The sequence below is a fragment of the Anomaloglossus baeobatrachus genome, unplaced genomic scaffold, assembly GCF_048569485.1.
Source record: "Anomaloglossus baeobatrachus isolate aAnoBae1 unplaced genomic scaffold, aAnoBae1.hap1 Scaffold_86, whole genome shotgun sequence".
Lineage (NCBI taxonomy): Eukaryota > Metazoa > Chordata > Amphibia > Anura > Aromobatidae > Anomaloglossus > Anomaloglossus baeobatrachus.
Genome location: NW_027445250.1, coordinates 271,147 through 283,612, shown reverse-complemented (window position 1 = coordinate 283,612; position 12,466 = coordinate 271,147). Strand labels below are relative to the sequence as shown.

General features: G+C 57.7%; 2 protein-coding genes across 2 annotated transcripts in view; both read right to left on the bottom strand.

The window, feature by feature from the left end:
- Positions 1 to 5,886: 5,886 nt before the first annotated feature.
- Positions 5,887 to 9,205, bottom strand: LOC142288851 (uncharacterized). The gene is given in 2 exon segments (XM_075333545.1): positions 5,887 to 8,701; positions 9,141 to 9,205. Coding segments are annotated over 2 exon segments (2,880 nt in total).
- Positions 9,206 to 10,596: 1,391 nt separating this feature from the next.
- SLC38A7 (solute carrier family 38 member 7) overlaps positions 10,597 to 12,466 on the bottom strand; it is a 43,413-nt gene continuing 41,543 nt past the window's right edge. The window contains exon 10 of the mRNA XM_075333544.1: positions 10,597 to 12,432. Within this exon, the coding sequence (XP_075189659.1) occupies positions 12,330 to 12,432 (103 nt within the window). The 3' untranslated portion in view covers positions 10,597 to 12,329. The remainder of the gene's footprint in view (positions 12,433 to 12,466) is intronic.

The following is a 12,466-nucleotide window of genomic DNA, read 5'->3' as shown; positions in this document are numbered from 1 at the left end:
GTATGGCGCTGGTGTCTGGGGCTCGGGGTGGTGAGTATGGCGCTGGAATCTGGGGCTCGGGGTGGTGACTAAGGTGCTGGTGTCTGAGGCTCAGGGTGGTGAGTATGGCGCTAGTGCTCCAAACTCACCACCCCGAGCCCCAGACTCCAGCGACATACTCACCACCCCGAGCCCCAGACACCAGCGCCATACTCACCACCCTGAGCCCCAGACTCCAGCGCCATACTCACCACCCCGAGCCTCAGACTCCAGCGCCATACTCACCACCCCTCGCTCATCTCTAGTGGTGTCTTGGGTATTCCTCAGATTGTATACGTCTGAGTACAATGATACCAGTGCCTCTGCTCTGTCTTTTGGGTGTTTATATGTATTTTTGTTTGTCGGGTTCTATTCATCATTAGTTTTGATGGTTTATTGTTTGATATTAACTCTTTGAGGTCAGATCGTAATTGCACCTTACATTGAGACTTTGAGGGATGATGAATCTTCGGCTTTTTTATCCTTTGTGTTTCCTTTGTCTCGGATGGATCAGTTTTTGCCTCTATCAATCCTTAGTGTTTATTGGAGATATCTTCTGTGTTATTTGCTCTGAAATAATTTTCTAAAGTTGTTTCCATCTCTTTCTTATAAACCTGCTTTTCCATGATATTTGTGGTGACCTCCATATTTTCCGTAGATATGGGTGATCCGGAGTAAGTGTTGGCGTGTCGGGCAGTGATCTGACCACGAGCCGTCTCCAGTCCCAGTGTTCAGTGATCTGACCACGAGCCGTCTCCAGTCCCAGTGTTCAGTGATCTGACCACGAGCCGTCTCCAGTCCCAGTGTTCAGTGATCTGACCACGAGCCGTCTCCAGTCCCAATAGTGAAGATAATGGAGTCAGTGTTAGGTCAATTCTAGGGAAAGGTTTATATCTGTATGAATAGCGTGTATATTCTCCTGCCGAGGTGTGAGGGCATCTAAAGACGTCTCAGAGCTCTTCTTCTTCTAGCCAAGGTTCAAGTGTATGACTAAAACCACCACAGAAACACAGTGTGCACATGGCCTAAATGCTTGAATACTGGAGCCTTTTTTTCGCGGGGTTTGTGACTTACCTCCCCAGTCCCAGGAATATCAGAGCTGACACTTTATCATGTAGCTTTGTTCTGGAGTTGAGGGAGGAAAATCCAATTCTTAGTGATGTGATGGTGGTGAGGGCTCTGGGGATGGATCTACCTGAGCTTCCCAAATCCCTGGAGCCCCCACCACCATCCCTTCTGATTTTCGTCCCTTGCCCCCTGGTAAACAGTTTATGCTGATCTTGATAAAGTGTATGGCTCGGGTTTTGGCCGAGCGTCTTGGTTTCTCTGCGGCCCGGGGAGCCATTTGCAGGTCCTTTTGGTGGCAGAGCTCACGTGTTGGTGCGTATGTCCATAGGTGCAGAGTTTGTGCCAGGTCTACAGCCTCTCGTCAGGCCCCGGCAGGGTATCTTCTCCCTAACAAGGTTTTGTCTCAGCCTTGGACTCATTTAGCCATGGATTTCATCACGGATATGCCCATTTTTGGTGGTAATATGGTAGAATGGATGGTGGTAGACCGTTCCTCAAGATGGTTCACTTGGTTCCTCTGGAACATTTGCCTACAGCACAGCATTTTGCTGCCTTGTGTATCTCACGTTGTTAAACTTCATGGTGTTCCTAATACCATCATTTCCGATAGAAGTGTTCAGTTAAGGGCGTAGCTTTCCTTCCTTCAGGTCATCGTCCTGAGACGGTCAGACGGAGAGAAGAAACCAAGAATTAGCCCAATAGTGAAGATGTTTTATTTCATCTCCTCAGGAGGACTGGGAGGGATGTTTTTCCTCAGGTCACTGTTAATGTCCGCACCTCTACAGCTCCTACTACCTCACATTTATTCGTTGTGGTGATTTTCATCTACTATTTGGAGATTTTGGAGGGTTTACAGTCTTCTGTCCCAGAGGAGGAAAGATATTGTTCTTTTTTGATTAACCCCTTTCCAACCTTAGATGTACCGGTAGGTCCTACTTGGCCAGTACATCCTGATGATCGTGCGGACAAAAGAGCTGTGCTCCCGCGACCGCCGCCAGCAGCTCAGCTCCCATGACAGCTGAGCCCCAGCTCTCACAGCCAGGGATGGGTCCCTATGCCGTCCCTGCCTGTTTAACCCCCTAAATGACGTGTCCGATCGGTGCCCCCACAACATTATCATGAGGGCCTGATCACTGCTATGGTGACTGGAGGGCTTCCAAATCAAAAAGAAGATGGCAGCACTCACCATCCTAAAAGATTAATATATTGTGGCATGAAATAAGGGGGAGGGGGTGAGGTCCTCTTGTTCCTCACCCCGTCCCCCGTATTTCATGCCACAATGATTCAAGCTTCTGAACGGTGAGTGCTGCCATCTTCTTCTTTTTCATTCTGAACTACATTTCTACTTGTATAAAGAACATTTATTTTTTCAGCTCAATGTTATAAACATCTGTGAAGCCCGCGGGGGTTCCAGGTGCTCACTAACCATCCAGATAAATTCATTGAGGGGTCTAGTTTCCAGAATGGGGTCACTTGTGGGGGAGCTCCACTGTTTAGGCATCGCAGGGGGTCCCCAAATGCGACATGGTGTCCATTAACGATTCCAGAATGGCGCTCCTTCCCATTTGAGCCCGGCCGTGCGCCCGAACTGTAGATTTCCACCACATATGAGGTATCAGTGTACTCAGGAGAAACTGCACAACAAATACTATGGGCATTTTATCTTATTACCTTTGTGAAAATGCAAAATGGAGGGCTGAGGTAACATATTGTGGGGAAAAAGTAACATTTTAAATTGCTGCCTTCCAAATTTGCCTTAGTTCCGGTGAAGCACCTGAAGGGTTAACAAACCTCTTGGATGTGGTGTTGAGCAGATTGAGGGGTGCAGCTTTTAGAATGGGGTCACTTTGGGGTATTTTCTGTCACCTCAGCCTCTCAGTTATTATTTCAACTGTGATGTGGTCCTTAAAAATATGGTTACGTAAATGTTGGAGACATGAGAAATTGCTGATGAACTTTGACCCCTTGTAACTTCCTAACAACAACAAAAAATTGTTTCCAAAATTGCGCTGATGTGAAGTGACGTGTGGGGAACGTTATTTATGTAACACCCTCACCGGTGTCCCTGTGCGGTCCTGCTTCCCTCCCCGGTGGGGATGCCGACACACTCACCCTCCCGGCTGCTCTATGGTGGCTGTTCCGTGCCACTGTCCCCGGGGCCTGCACACACCTCGTCTAAAAGAGCCCATACACCCAAACCCAGAAGGACCTCTCTTCTTATGGCTGAGAGGCATTAGGTATTTAACTCACCTTCCTCTTAATTGAGGTGCCTGGACAACATGGTCTATACGTTACTACTAGTTCTCAGGTCCCCAATGCTGCTGCTGCTGCTGTTTAGTGCTCCATATTACCAATACCGGTCTGTGTTCCAGTAACTGATGCTGCTGCATCTATCCACTCTGGCCGAACCTGCTATACTGGCCCCTAGTGTATCGTACCCTGTGGGCCCCTGCTGCATCGTGCCCTGGCGGGTAAGTCAGCTGTAGCTGCACCTGCTGCATCGTGCCCTGGCGGGTAAGTCTGCTGCATCGTGCCGTCGGTCAGATCTGCTATGCCAGCCCCTAGTGTATCGTATCCTGTCAGCAAGTCTGCTGTACTGGCCACTGATGCATCTATCCACTCTGGCTGAACCTACTATGCCGGCCAAGTTTGCTATACCGGCCCCTGCTGCATTGAACCATCAGTCAGATCTGCTATACCGGCCATTGCTGCATTGTGCTGTGTTGGCCAAGCCTGCTATACTGGCCGCTGCTGCATTGTGCCCTGTCAAGTAAGTCTGTTATACTGGCCGTTGCTGCATCGTGCCCTGTCGGGTAAGTCTGCTATACTGGCTGCTGCTGCATCATGCCCTGTCGGGTAAGTGTGCTGTAGCTGCAACTGCTGCATCGTGCCGTCTGCTATACTGGCCGCTGCTGCATCGTGCCCTGTCGGGCAAGTCTGCTGTAGCTGCACCTGCGGCATCGTGCCCTGTTGGGTAAGTCTGCTGTAGCTGCACCTGCTGCATTGTGCCGTCGGGTAAGTGTGCTGTAGCTGCCCCTGCTACATCGTGCCGTCGGGTAAGTCTGCTATACTGGCCGCTGCTGCATCATGCCCTGTCGGGTAATCTGCTGTAGCTTCACCTGCTGCATCGCGCCCTGTCGGTTAAGTCTGCTGTAGCTGCCCCTGCTGCATCATGCCGTCGGTTAAGTCTGCTGTAGCTGCCCCTGCTGCGTCGTGCCCTGTCGGGTTGTGGAGGTGGCCTAAGCTATAAATTGTTTGTTCAAACGTAATAAGAATATCTGTGCATGTAAATAATCAAAATGTAGATGTAGATGCATAATTATCTGTGTCTATGTGGCAATTGCACAGACCTATAATATGATTCTAAGCTGTATAGCCATGAAGGGGTTACCAAGGATGAGTGAACAGATGTACAAATAATGAAAGTTTTCATAATGATGAGCAAAAGTCTTATCAGTAGTTTTCACACAGAAAGAATGTATAACGAACAGAGATGTATTTCACAACATGCTGGGAGAAATTGGGGAGTGGAATCCTCCCTAGACCCTGTGTTCTAGTCCCAAGGTTAATGTTGCATTCTGTATAATGAATCTATCCAGTAAACGAGGTTCAGTTGGTGACACTGGCTCAGAGAGAGAACATGTCTTTGTGGTCATTGTCTGATTCATTAATATCGGCACTGATTTACAGCTAATACGGCACCGGTCTCTAAATATCTTAAAGGACGATACCATTAGCTATCTTCAACTAAATTTCTCCCTTGACAGGGTAAGTCTGCTGTAGCTGCCCCTGCTGCATCGTGTCCTGTCGGGTAACTCTGGTATGCTGGCCCCTGCTGCGTCGTGCTGTCGGGTAAGTCTGCTGTAGCTGCCCCTGCTGCATCGTGTCCTGTCGGGTAACTCTGCTATACCGGCCCCTGCTGCATCGTGTCCTGTCGGGTAAGTCTGCTATACCGGCCCCTGCTGCATCGTGTCCTGTCGGATAAGTCTGCTATACTGGCCCCCGCTGCATCGTGTCCTGTCGGGTAAGTCTGCTATGCCGGCCCCCGCTGCATCGTGTCCTGTCGGATAAGTCTGCTATACCGGCCCCCGCTGCATCGTGTCCTGTCGGGTAAGTCTGCTATACTGGCCCCCGCTGCATCGTGTCATGTCGGGTAAGTTTGCTATACCGGCCCCTTCTGCATCGTGCCCTGTTGGCCTCATCAGAGGCTGCCGGTGGCCTCCACTCCTGGGCTCAGCTGTGGCAGCACCAGTCTTCCTGAGTGGCACCTGATTGGTACCTGCAGCACCCCCATCATCAGGCGAAACCTTGGTGTGGACCATAGTCGCACCCCTCAGTATTCTGTGTGCGGTGGCCACGCCTCACCTGCATTACTATTTTGTTTGAAAATTGGTAAATTTTTAACATTTTTGCCCAACTTTGGATATTTTCACAAATGAAAGCAAAAAACCATCGTCCTATATTTACCACTAACATGAAGTCCAATATGTCAGAATCACTGGGATCCGCTGACGCTCCAGTCATTACCTCATAAAGGAAAACTGGCCGGGGGTGAAGGGGTTAATGCCTGGAGAGAGGGTGTTATCAGCAGATGTGGAGGCTCCGGGCTCTATGGGGGGAGATTTTGGCTTTCCTTAAAAAAATCATCTTAAAATTCCATCAAGGAGATTTGCTCCTTTGTTGTTCCGTATAAAGTAAAATCCGTAACCCTGTGCCGGTCCGGCACCAACGCCCGGTTTGCAAAGGGTCAACCACTCTCTCCATGGCTCTCCTAAAAGATCTCAGGGGACACCGGAGTCCTCATCCCATTATTGAGGTAGACGCGGAGGACAATGAGTAGGAGGAGCGAGCGCTGGGTGCAGATGCGGAGGAGGACAAGGAAGAGCAAGCACTGGGTGCAGACGCAGAGGAGGACAAGGAAGAGCGAGCACTGGGTGCAGACGCAGAGGAGGACAAGGAAGAGCGAGCACTGGGTGCAGACGCAGAGGAGGACAAGGAAGAGCGAGCACTGGGTGCAGACGCAGAGGAGGACAAGGAAGAGCGAGCACTGGGTGCAGACGCAGAGGGGGACAAGGAAAAGCGAGCACTGGGTGCAGACGCAGAGGGGGACAAGGAAGAGCGAGCACTGGGTGCAGACGCAGAGGAGGACAAGGAAGAGCGAGCACTGGGTGCAGACGCAGAGGAGGACAAGGAAGAGCGAGCACTGGGTGCAGACGCAGAGGAGGACAAGGAAGAGCGAGCACTGGGTGCAGACGCAGAGGAGGACAAGGAAGAGCGAGCACTGGGTGCAGACGCAGAGGAGGACAAGGAAGAGCGAGCACTGGGTGCAGACGCAGAGGAGGACAAGGAAGAGCGAGCACTGGGTGCAGACGCAGAGGAGGACAAGGAGCACGAGGAGGAGCGAGCGCTAGGTGCAGACGCAGAGGAGGACAAGGAGCACGAGGAGGAGCGAGCGCTGGGTGCAGACGCGGAGGAGGAGAAGGAGCACGAGGAGGAGCGAGCGCTGGGTGCAGACGCGGAGGAGGAGGAGAAGGCGCACGAGGAGGAGCGAGCGCTGGGTGCAGACGCGGAGGAGGACAAGGAGCACGAGGAGGAGCGAGCGCTGGGTGCAGACGCGGAGGAGGACAAGGAGCACAAGGAGGAGCGAGCGCTGGGTGCAGACGCGGAGGACAAGGAAGAGCGAGCACTGGGTGCAGACGCGGAGGAGCGAGCGCTGGGTGCAGACGCGGAGGAGGACGAGGAGGAGCGAGCGCTGGGTGCAGACGCGGAGGAGGAGAAGGAAGAGCGAGCACTGGGTGCAGACGCGGAGGAGGACAAGGAAGAGCGAGCGCTGGGTGCAGACGCGGATGAGGAGAAGGAGCACGAGGAGGAGCGAGCGCTGGGTGCAGACGCGGAGGACGACAAGGAGCACGAGGAGCAGCGAGCGCTGGGTGCACACGCGGAGGACGACAAGGAGCACGAGGAGGAGCGAGCGCTGGGTGCAGACGCGGAGGAGGACAAGGAGCACAAGGAGGAGCGAGCGCTGGGTGCAGACGCGGAGGACAAGGAAGAGCGAGCACTGGGTGCAGACGCGGAGGAGCGAGCGCTGGGTGCAGACGCGGAGGAGGACGAGGAGGAGCGAGCGCTGGGTGCAGACGCGGAGGAGGAGAAGGAAGAGCGAGCACTGGGTGCAGACGCGGAGGAGGACAAGGAAGAGCGAGCGCTGGGTGCAGACGCGGATGAGGAGAAGGAGCACGAGGAGGAGCGAGCGCTGGGTGCAGACGCGGAGGACGACAAGGAGCACGAGGAGCAGCGAGCGCTGGGTGCAGACGCGGAGGACGACAAGGAGCACGAGGAGGAGCGAGGGCTGGGTGCAGACGCGGAGGAGGACAAGGAGCACAAGGAGGAGCGAGCGCTGGGTGCAGACGCGGAGGAGGACAAGGAGCACGAGGAAGAGCGAGCGCTGGGTGCAGACACGGAGGAGGACGAGGAGGAGCGAGCGCTGGGTGCGGACGCGGAGGAGGACAAGGAAGAGCGAGCACTGGGTGCAGACGCGGAGGAGGACGAGGAGGAGCGAGCGCTGGGTGCAGACGCGGAGGAGGACAAGGAAGAGAGAGCACTGGGTGCAGACGCGGAGGAGGACAAGGAGCACGAGGAGGAGCGAGCGCTGGGTGCAGATGCGGAAGAAGACAAGGAAGAGCGAGCAGTGGGTGCAGACGCGGAGGAGGACAAGGAGTATGAGGAGGAGTGAGCACTGGGTGCAGACGCGGAGGAGGACAAGGAAGAGCGAGCACTGGGTGCGGAGGAGGACAAGGAGCACGAGGAGGAGCGAGCATTGGGTGCCGACGCGGAGGGGGACAAGGAAGAGCGAGCACTGGATGCAGACGCGGAGGACAAGGAAGAGCGAGCACTGGGTGCGGAGGAGGACAAGGAGCACGAGGAGGAGCGAGCACTGGGTGCCGACGCGGAGGGGGACAAGGAAGAGCGAGCACTGGATGCAGAGGACAAGGAAAAGCGAGCGCTGGGTGCAGACGCGGAAGAAGACAAGGAAGAGCGAGCAGTGGGTGCAGACGCGGAGGAGGACAAGGAGCACGAGGAGGAGTGAGCACTGGGTGCCGACGCGGAGGACAAGGAAGAGCGAGCACTGGATGCAGACGCGGAGGACAAGGAAAAGCGATCGCTGGGTGCAGACGCGGAGGACGACAAGGAGTACGAGGAGGAGCGAGCGCTGTGTGCAGACGCAGAGGAGGACAAGGAAGAGCGAGCGCTGGGTGCAGACGCAGAGGAGGACAAGGAAGAGCGAGCACTGGGTGCAGACGCAGAGGACAAGGAAGGGCGAGCACTGGGTGCAGATGCGGAGGAGGACAAGGAGTACGAGGAGGAGCGAGCGGTGGGTGCAGACGCAGAGGAGGACAAGGAAGAGCAAGCACTGGCTGCAGACACGGAGGAGGACAAGGATCATGAGGAGGAGCGAGCGCTGGGTGCAGATGCGGAGGAGCGAGCGCTGGGTGCAGACGCGGAGGAGGACAAGGAAGAGCGAGCACTGGGTGCAGACGCAGAGGAGGACAAGGAATACAAGGAGCAAACGCTGGGTGCAGACGCGGAGGAGGACAAGGAGTACGAGGAGGAGCGAGCGCTGGGTGCAGACGTGTAAGACGTTGACTACGGTATCTCGTTAAATGGGTTATGGTCCGGAGGCTGATTTCTGGGATGAGGTGCAGGATTTGCACGCGGATCGCCTTTTGAGGTTAGGGCCATCCTGTCCGGTGTCGGCCTGTGCTTTGTGGTCTCGTCTGTGCTCTGCGCTTACCCCTTTCTCGGGGCTTCATTATCCGCTCCTTGCTTTGGTCTATAGATTAGCCGCTGTTTACATTTACTCACTTGTCTGTCCTGTCAGCTTTTGGGTGCAGCTATAAATTCCTTCCCCGCACTGGTATTCCTGCTGGTGATGTTCTCATTGGGCGGTCCAGCCATACTGCCGCTGTTGTGTGCCGGTCCAGCCATACTGCCACTGTTTGGTGCCGGTCGGTGGCGCTGTTTGGTGCCGGTCCAGCCATACTACCACTGTTTGGTACCGGTCGGTGGCGCTGCTTGGTGCCAGTCCAGCCATACTGCCACTGTTTGGTGCCGGTCCAGCCATACTGCCACTGTTTGGTGCCGGTCGGTGGCGCTGTTAGGTGCCGGTCCAGCTCGGCGTCTTTCTCCCAGTATCGGGTGCTTAGTCAGCGGCGTACTCCCTCACAGACGGCACTTTTTCCTTTCTCTTGTATTTTTTCGTTGTTACTCCCGCTGGGATCTCTCTGTATCTCGGCACGTCTTCTCTTCTGTCGGTATATTGCCCCCCGCTCTGCCATGGAGATCAAAGTGCCCCTACCCCTCCATACACGTGCTGCCCCCCTCCCCCACACACAGCGGATCGTGCACCAGATTCCTTTTATTTGTAAACAATATGATGGATACATAGAAGAGCAGCAGAGGTCTAAAACCAGCCGCAGCCGCGAGACTGTTTACACCGCTGCAGCCAAAGTCGCCACAGCAGCCACCGCCCCAGCCGAGAGGGACGCGCTCTCCGCCGCCCCAGCCGAGAGGGACGCGCTCTCCGCCCCGCCCCAACCGAGAGGGACGCGCTCTCCGCCCCGCCCCAGCCGAGAGGGACGCGCTCCACCCCGCCCCAGCCGAGAGGGACGCGCTCCACCCCGCCCCAGCCGAGAGGGACGCGCTCCACCCCGCCCCAGCCGAGAGGGACGCGCTCCACCCCGCCCCAGCCGAGAGGGACGCGCTCTCCGCCGCCCCAGCCGAGAGGGACGCTCTCCACCGCGCCAGCCGAGAGGGACGCGCTCCACCCCGCCCCAGCCGAGAGGGACGCGCTCCACCCCGCCCCAGCCGAGAGGGACGCGCTCCACCCCGCCCCAGCCGAGAGGGACGCGCTCTCCGCCGCCCCAGCCGAGAGGGACGCGCTCTCCGCCGCCCCAGCCGAGAGGGACGCGCTCTCCGCCGCCCCAGCCGAGAGGGACGCGCTCTCCGCCGCCCCAGCCGAGAGGGACGCGCTCTCCGCCGCCCCAGCCGAGAGGGACGCGCTCTCCGCCGCCCCAGCCGAGAGGGACGCGCTCTCCGCCGCCCCAGCCGAGAGGGACGCGCTCTCCGCCGCCCCAGCCGAGAGGGACGCGCTCTACCCTGCCCCAGCCGAGAGGGACGCGCTCCACCCCGCCCCAGCCGAGAGGGACGCGCTCTCCGCCGCCCCAGCCAGAGGTTAGCAGAGCAGTGGGAAGAGAATGCGAAATCTCATGAAAGTGCGGCGGTCTGAGGCGCACATGGATGTGAAGAAAGGGCGAAGATTTCTCAGGTCTGTAAATAAATCAGAGGAGAGAAATGGCCGAAAAACAGAAGAATAAAAATTACAGAACAAAAGTCTCCAGCAGCGAATGATAAAAGCCGGCGACACCGTCCCTTTCCATGAATCCGGACAATATGGAGGTCTGGAGGTTGTGTGTGACTGCAGCCCACGTGGACGTTATCCTGAGCCTCCCTGCGATGGCCCCTGGTGGTCACGCCACGCCCCCTGCAGACAGGTGGAGCAGCCGCCGGCCCCTGGTGGTCACCGCCACGCCCCCTGCAGACAGGTGGAGCAGCCGCCGGCCCCTGGTGGTCACCACCACGCCCTCTGCAGACAGGTGGAGCAGCCGCCGGCCCCTGGTGGTCACCGCCACAACCTCTGCAGACAGGTGGAGCAGCCGCCGGCCCCTGGTGATCACCGCCACAACCTCTGCAGACAGGTGGAGCAGCTGCCGGCCCCTGGTGGTCACCGCCGCGCCCTCTGCAGACAGGTGGAGCAGCCACCAGCCCCTGGTGGTCACCGCCACGCCCCCTGCAGACAGATGGAGCAGCCACCAGCCCCTGGTGGTCACCGCCACGCCCCCTGCAGACAGGTGGAGCAGCCGCCGGCCCCTGGTGGTCACCGCCACGCCCCCTGCAGACAGGTGGAGCAGCCGCCAGCCCCTGGTGGTCACCGCCACAACCTCTGCAGACAGGTGGAGCAGCCGCCGGCCCCTGGTGATCACCGCCACAACCTCTGCAGACAGGTGGAGCAGCTGCCGGCCCCTGGTGGTCACCGCCGCGCCCTCTGCAGACAGGTGGAGCAGCCACCAGCCCCTGGTGGTCACCGCCACGCCCCCTGCAGACAGATGGAGCAGCCACCAGCCCCTGGTGGTCACCGCCACGCCCCCTGCAGACAGGTGGAGCAGCCGCCGGCCCCTGGTGGTCACCGCCACGCCCCCTGCAGACAGGTGGAGCAGCCGCCAGCCCCTGGTGGTCACCGCCACGCCCCCTGCAGACAGGTGGAGCAGCCGCCGGCCCCTGGTGGTCACCGCCACAACCTCTGCAGACAGGTGGAGCAGCCGCCGGCCCCTGGTGGTCACCGCCACAACCTCTGCAGACAGGTGGAGCAGCCGCCGGCCCCTGGTGGTCACCGCCACAACCTCTGCAGACAGGTGGAGCAGCTGCCGGCCCCTGGTTTTCACCGCCGCGCCCTCTGCAGACAGGTGGAGCAGCCACCAGCCCCTGGTGGTCACCGCCACGCCCCCTGCAGACAGATGGAGCAGCCACCAGCCCCTGGTGGTCACCGTCACGCCCCCTGCAGACAGGTGGAGCAGCCGCCGGCCCCTGGTGGTCACCGCCACGCCCCCTGCAGACAGGTGGAGCAGCCGCCAGCCCCTGGTGGTCACCGCCACGCCCCCTGCAGACAGGTGGAGCAGCCGCCGGCCCATGGTGGTCACCGTCATTCTCATTTTGCGCCAATTGGAATGTAAAATCAAGTTTAAGATTTGGGAGGCAAAAAAAACCCATAAGTAATAAAAGTTCTGCAAGGAGAGAAAAAAAAAAAAAAAGCCACCGTCCCTGAGCCACCGCCTGCAGGCTCACCCTCCCAGAATCCCCTGCTGCAGCCCCTGCTGATGTGAGAAACCGCCCTGACAGCGCTGGGGGCAAAATGTCAGCATCCAGTAATAGAGAAGCGCAGGCGGCGCAGCAGGACAGCGGGCGCGAGACGGCGGAGGGATGGTGGCCTCCTTGCAGATGCCGCTCCACAGATTTCCGCCTGCAGCAGTTTGGGGGATGCGGCACTGATGGACGCACTGTCAGTAAGTGTCCACAATCTGAGGAGGATGCGGCGGTGAGGTGCAATGCTCTGCAGGACGCGGCGGAGGAGGCACCAGAAGGGAATGTTGTCTGCAGGAGATTCAAGTAACATCAGAGTCAATAATGGCGGCTCATCCCATCAGGTCCACGAAGATCGCCTTAGTGGTGGTCTGTCCGAAGATGAAGGCTCCGAGGACCACCAAGGTCACTCCGTACAGCAACAGCGCCCACCAGCTGGAGGGAGAAGCAAGAGGTGAGGAACACACTC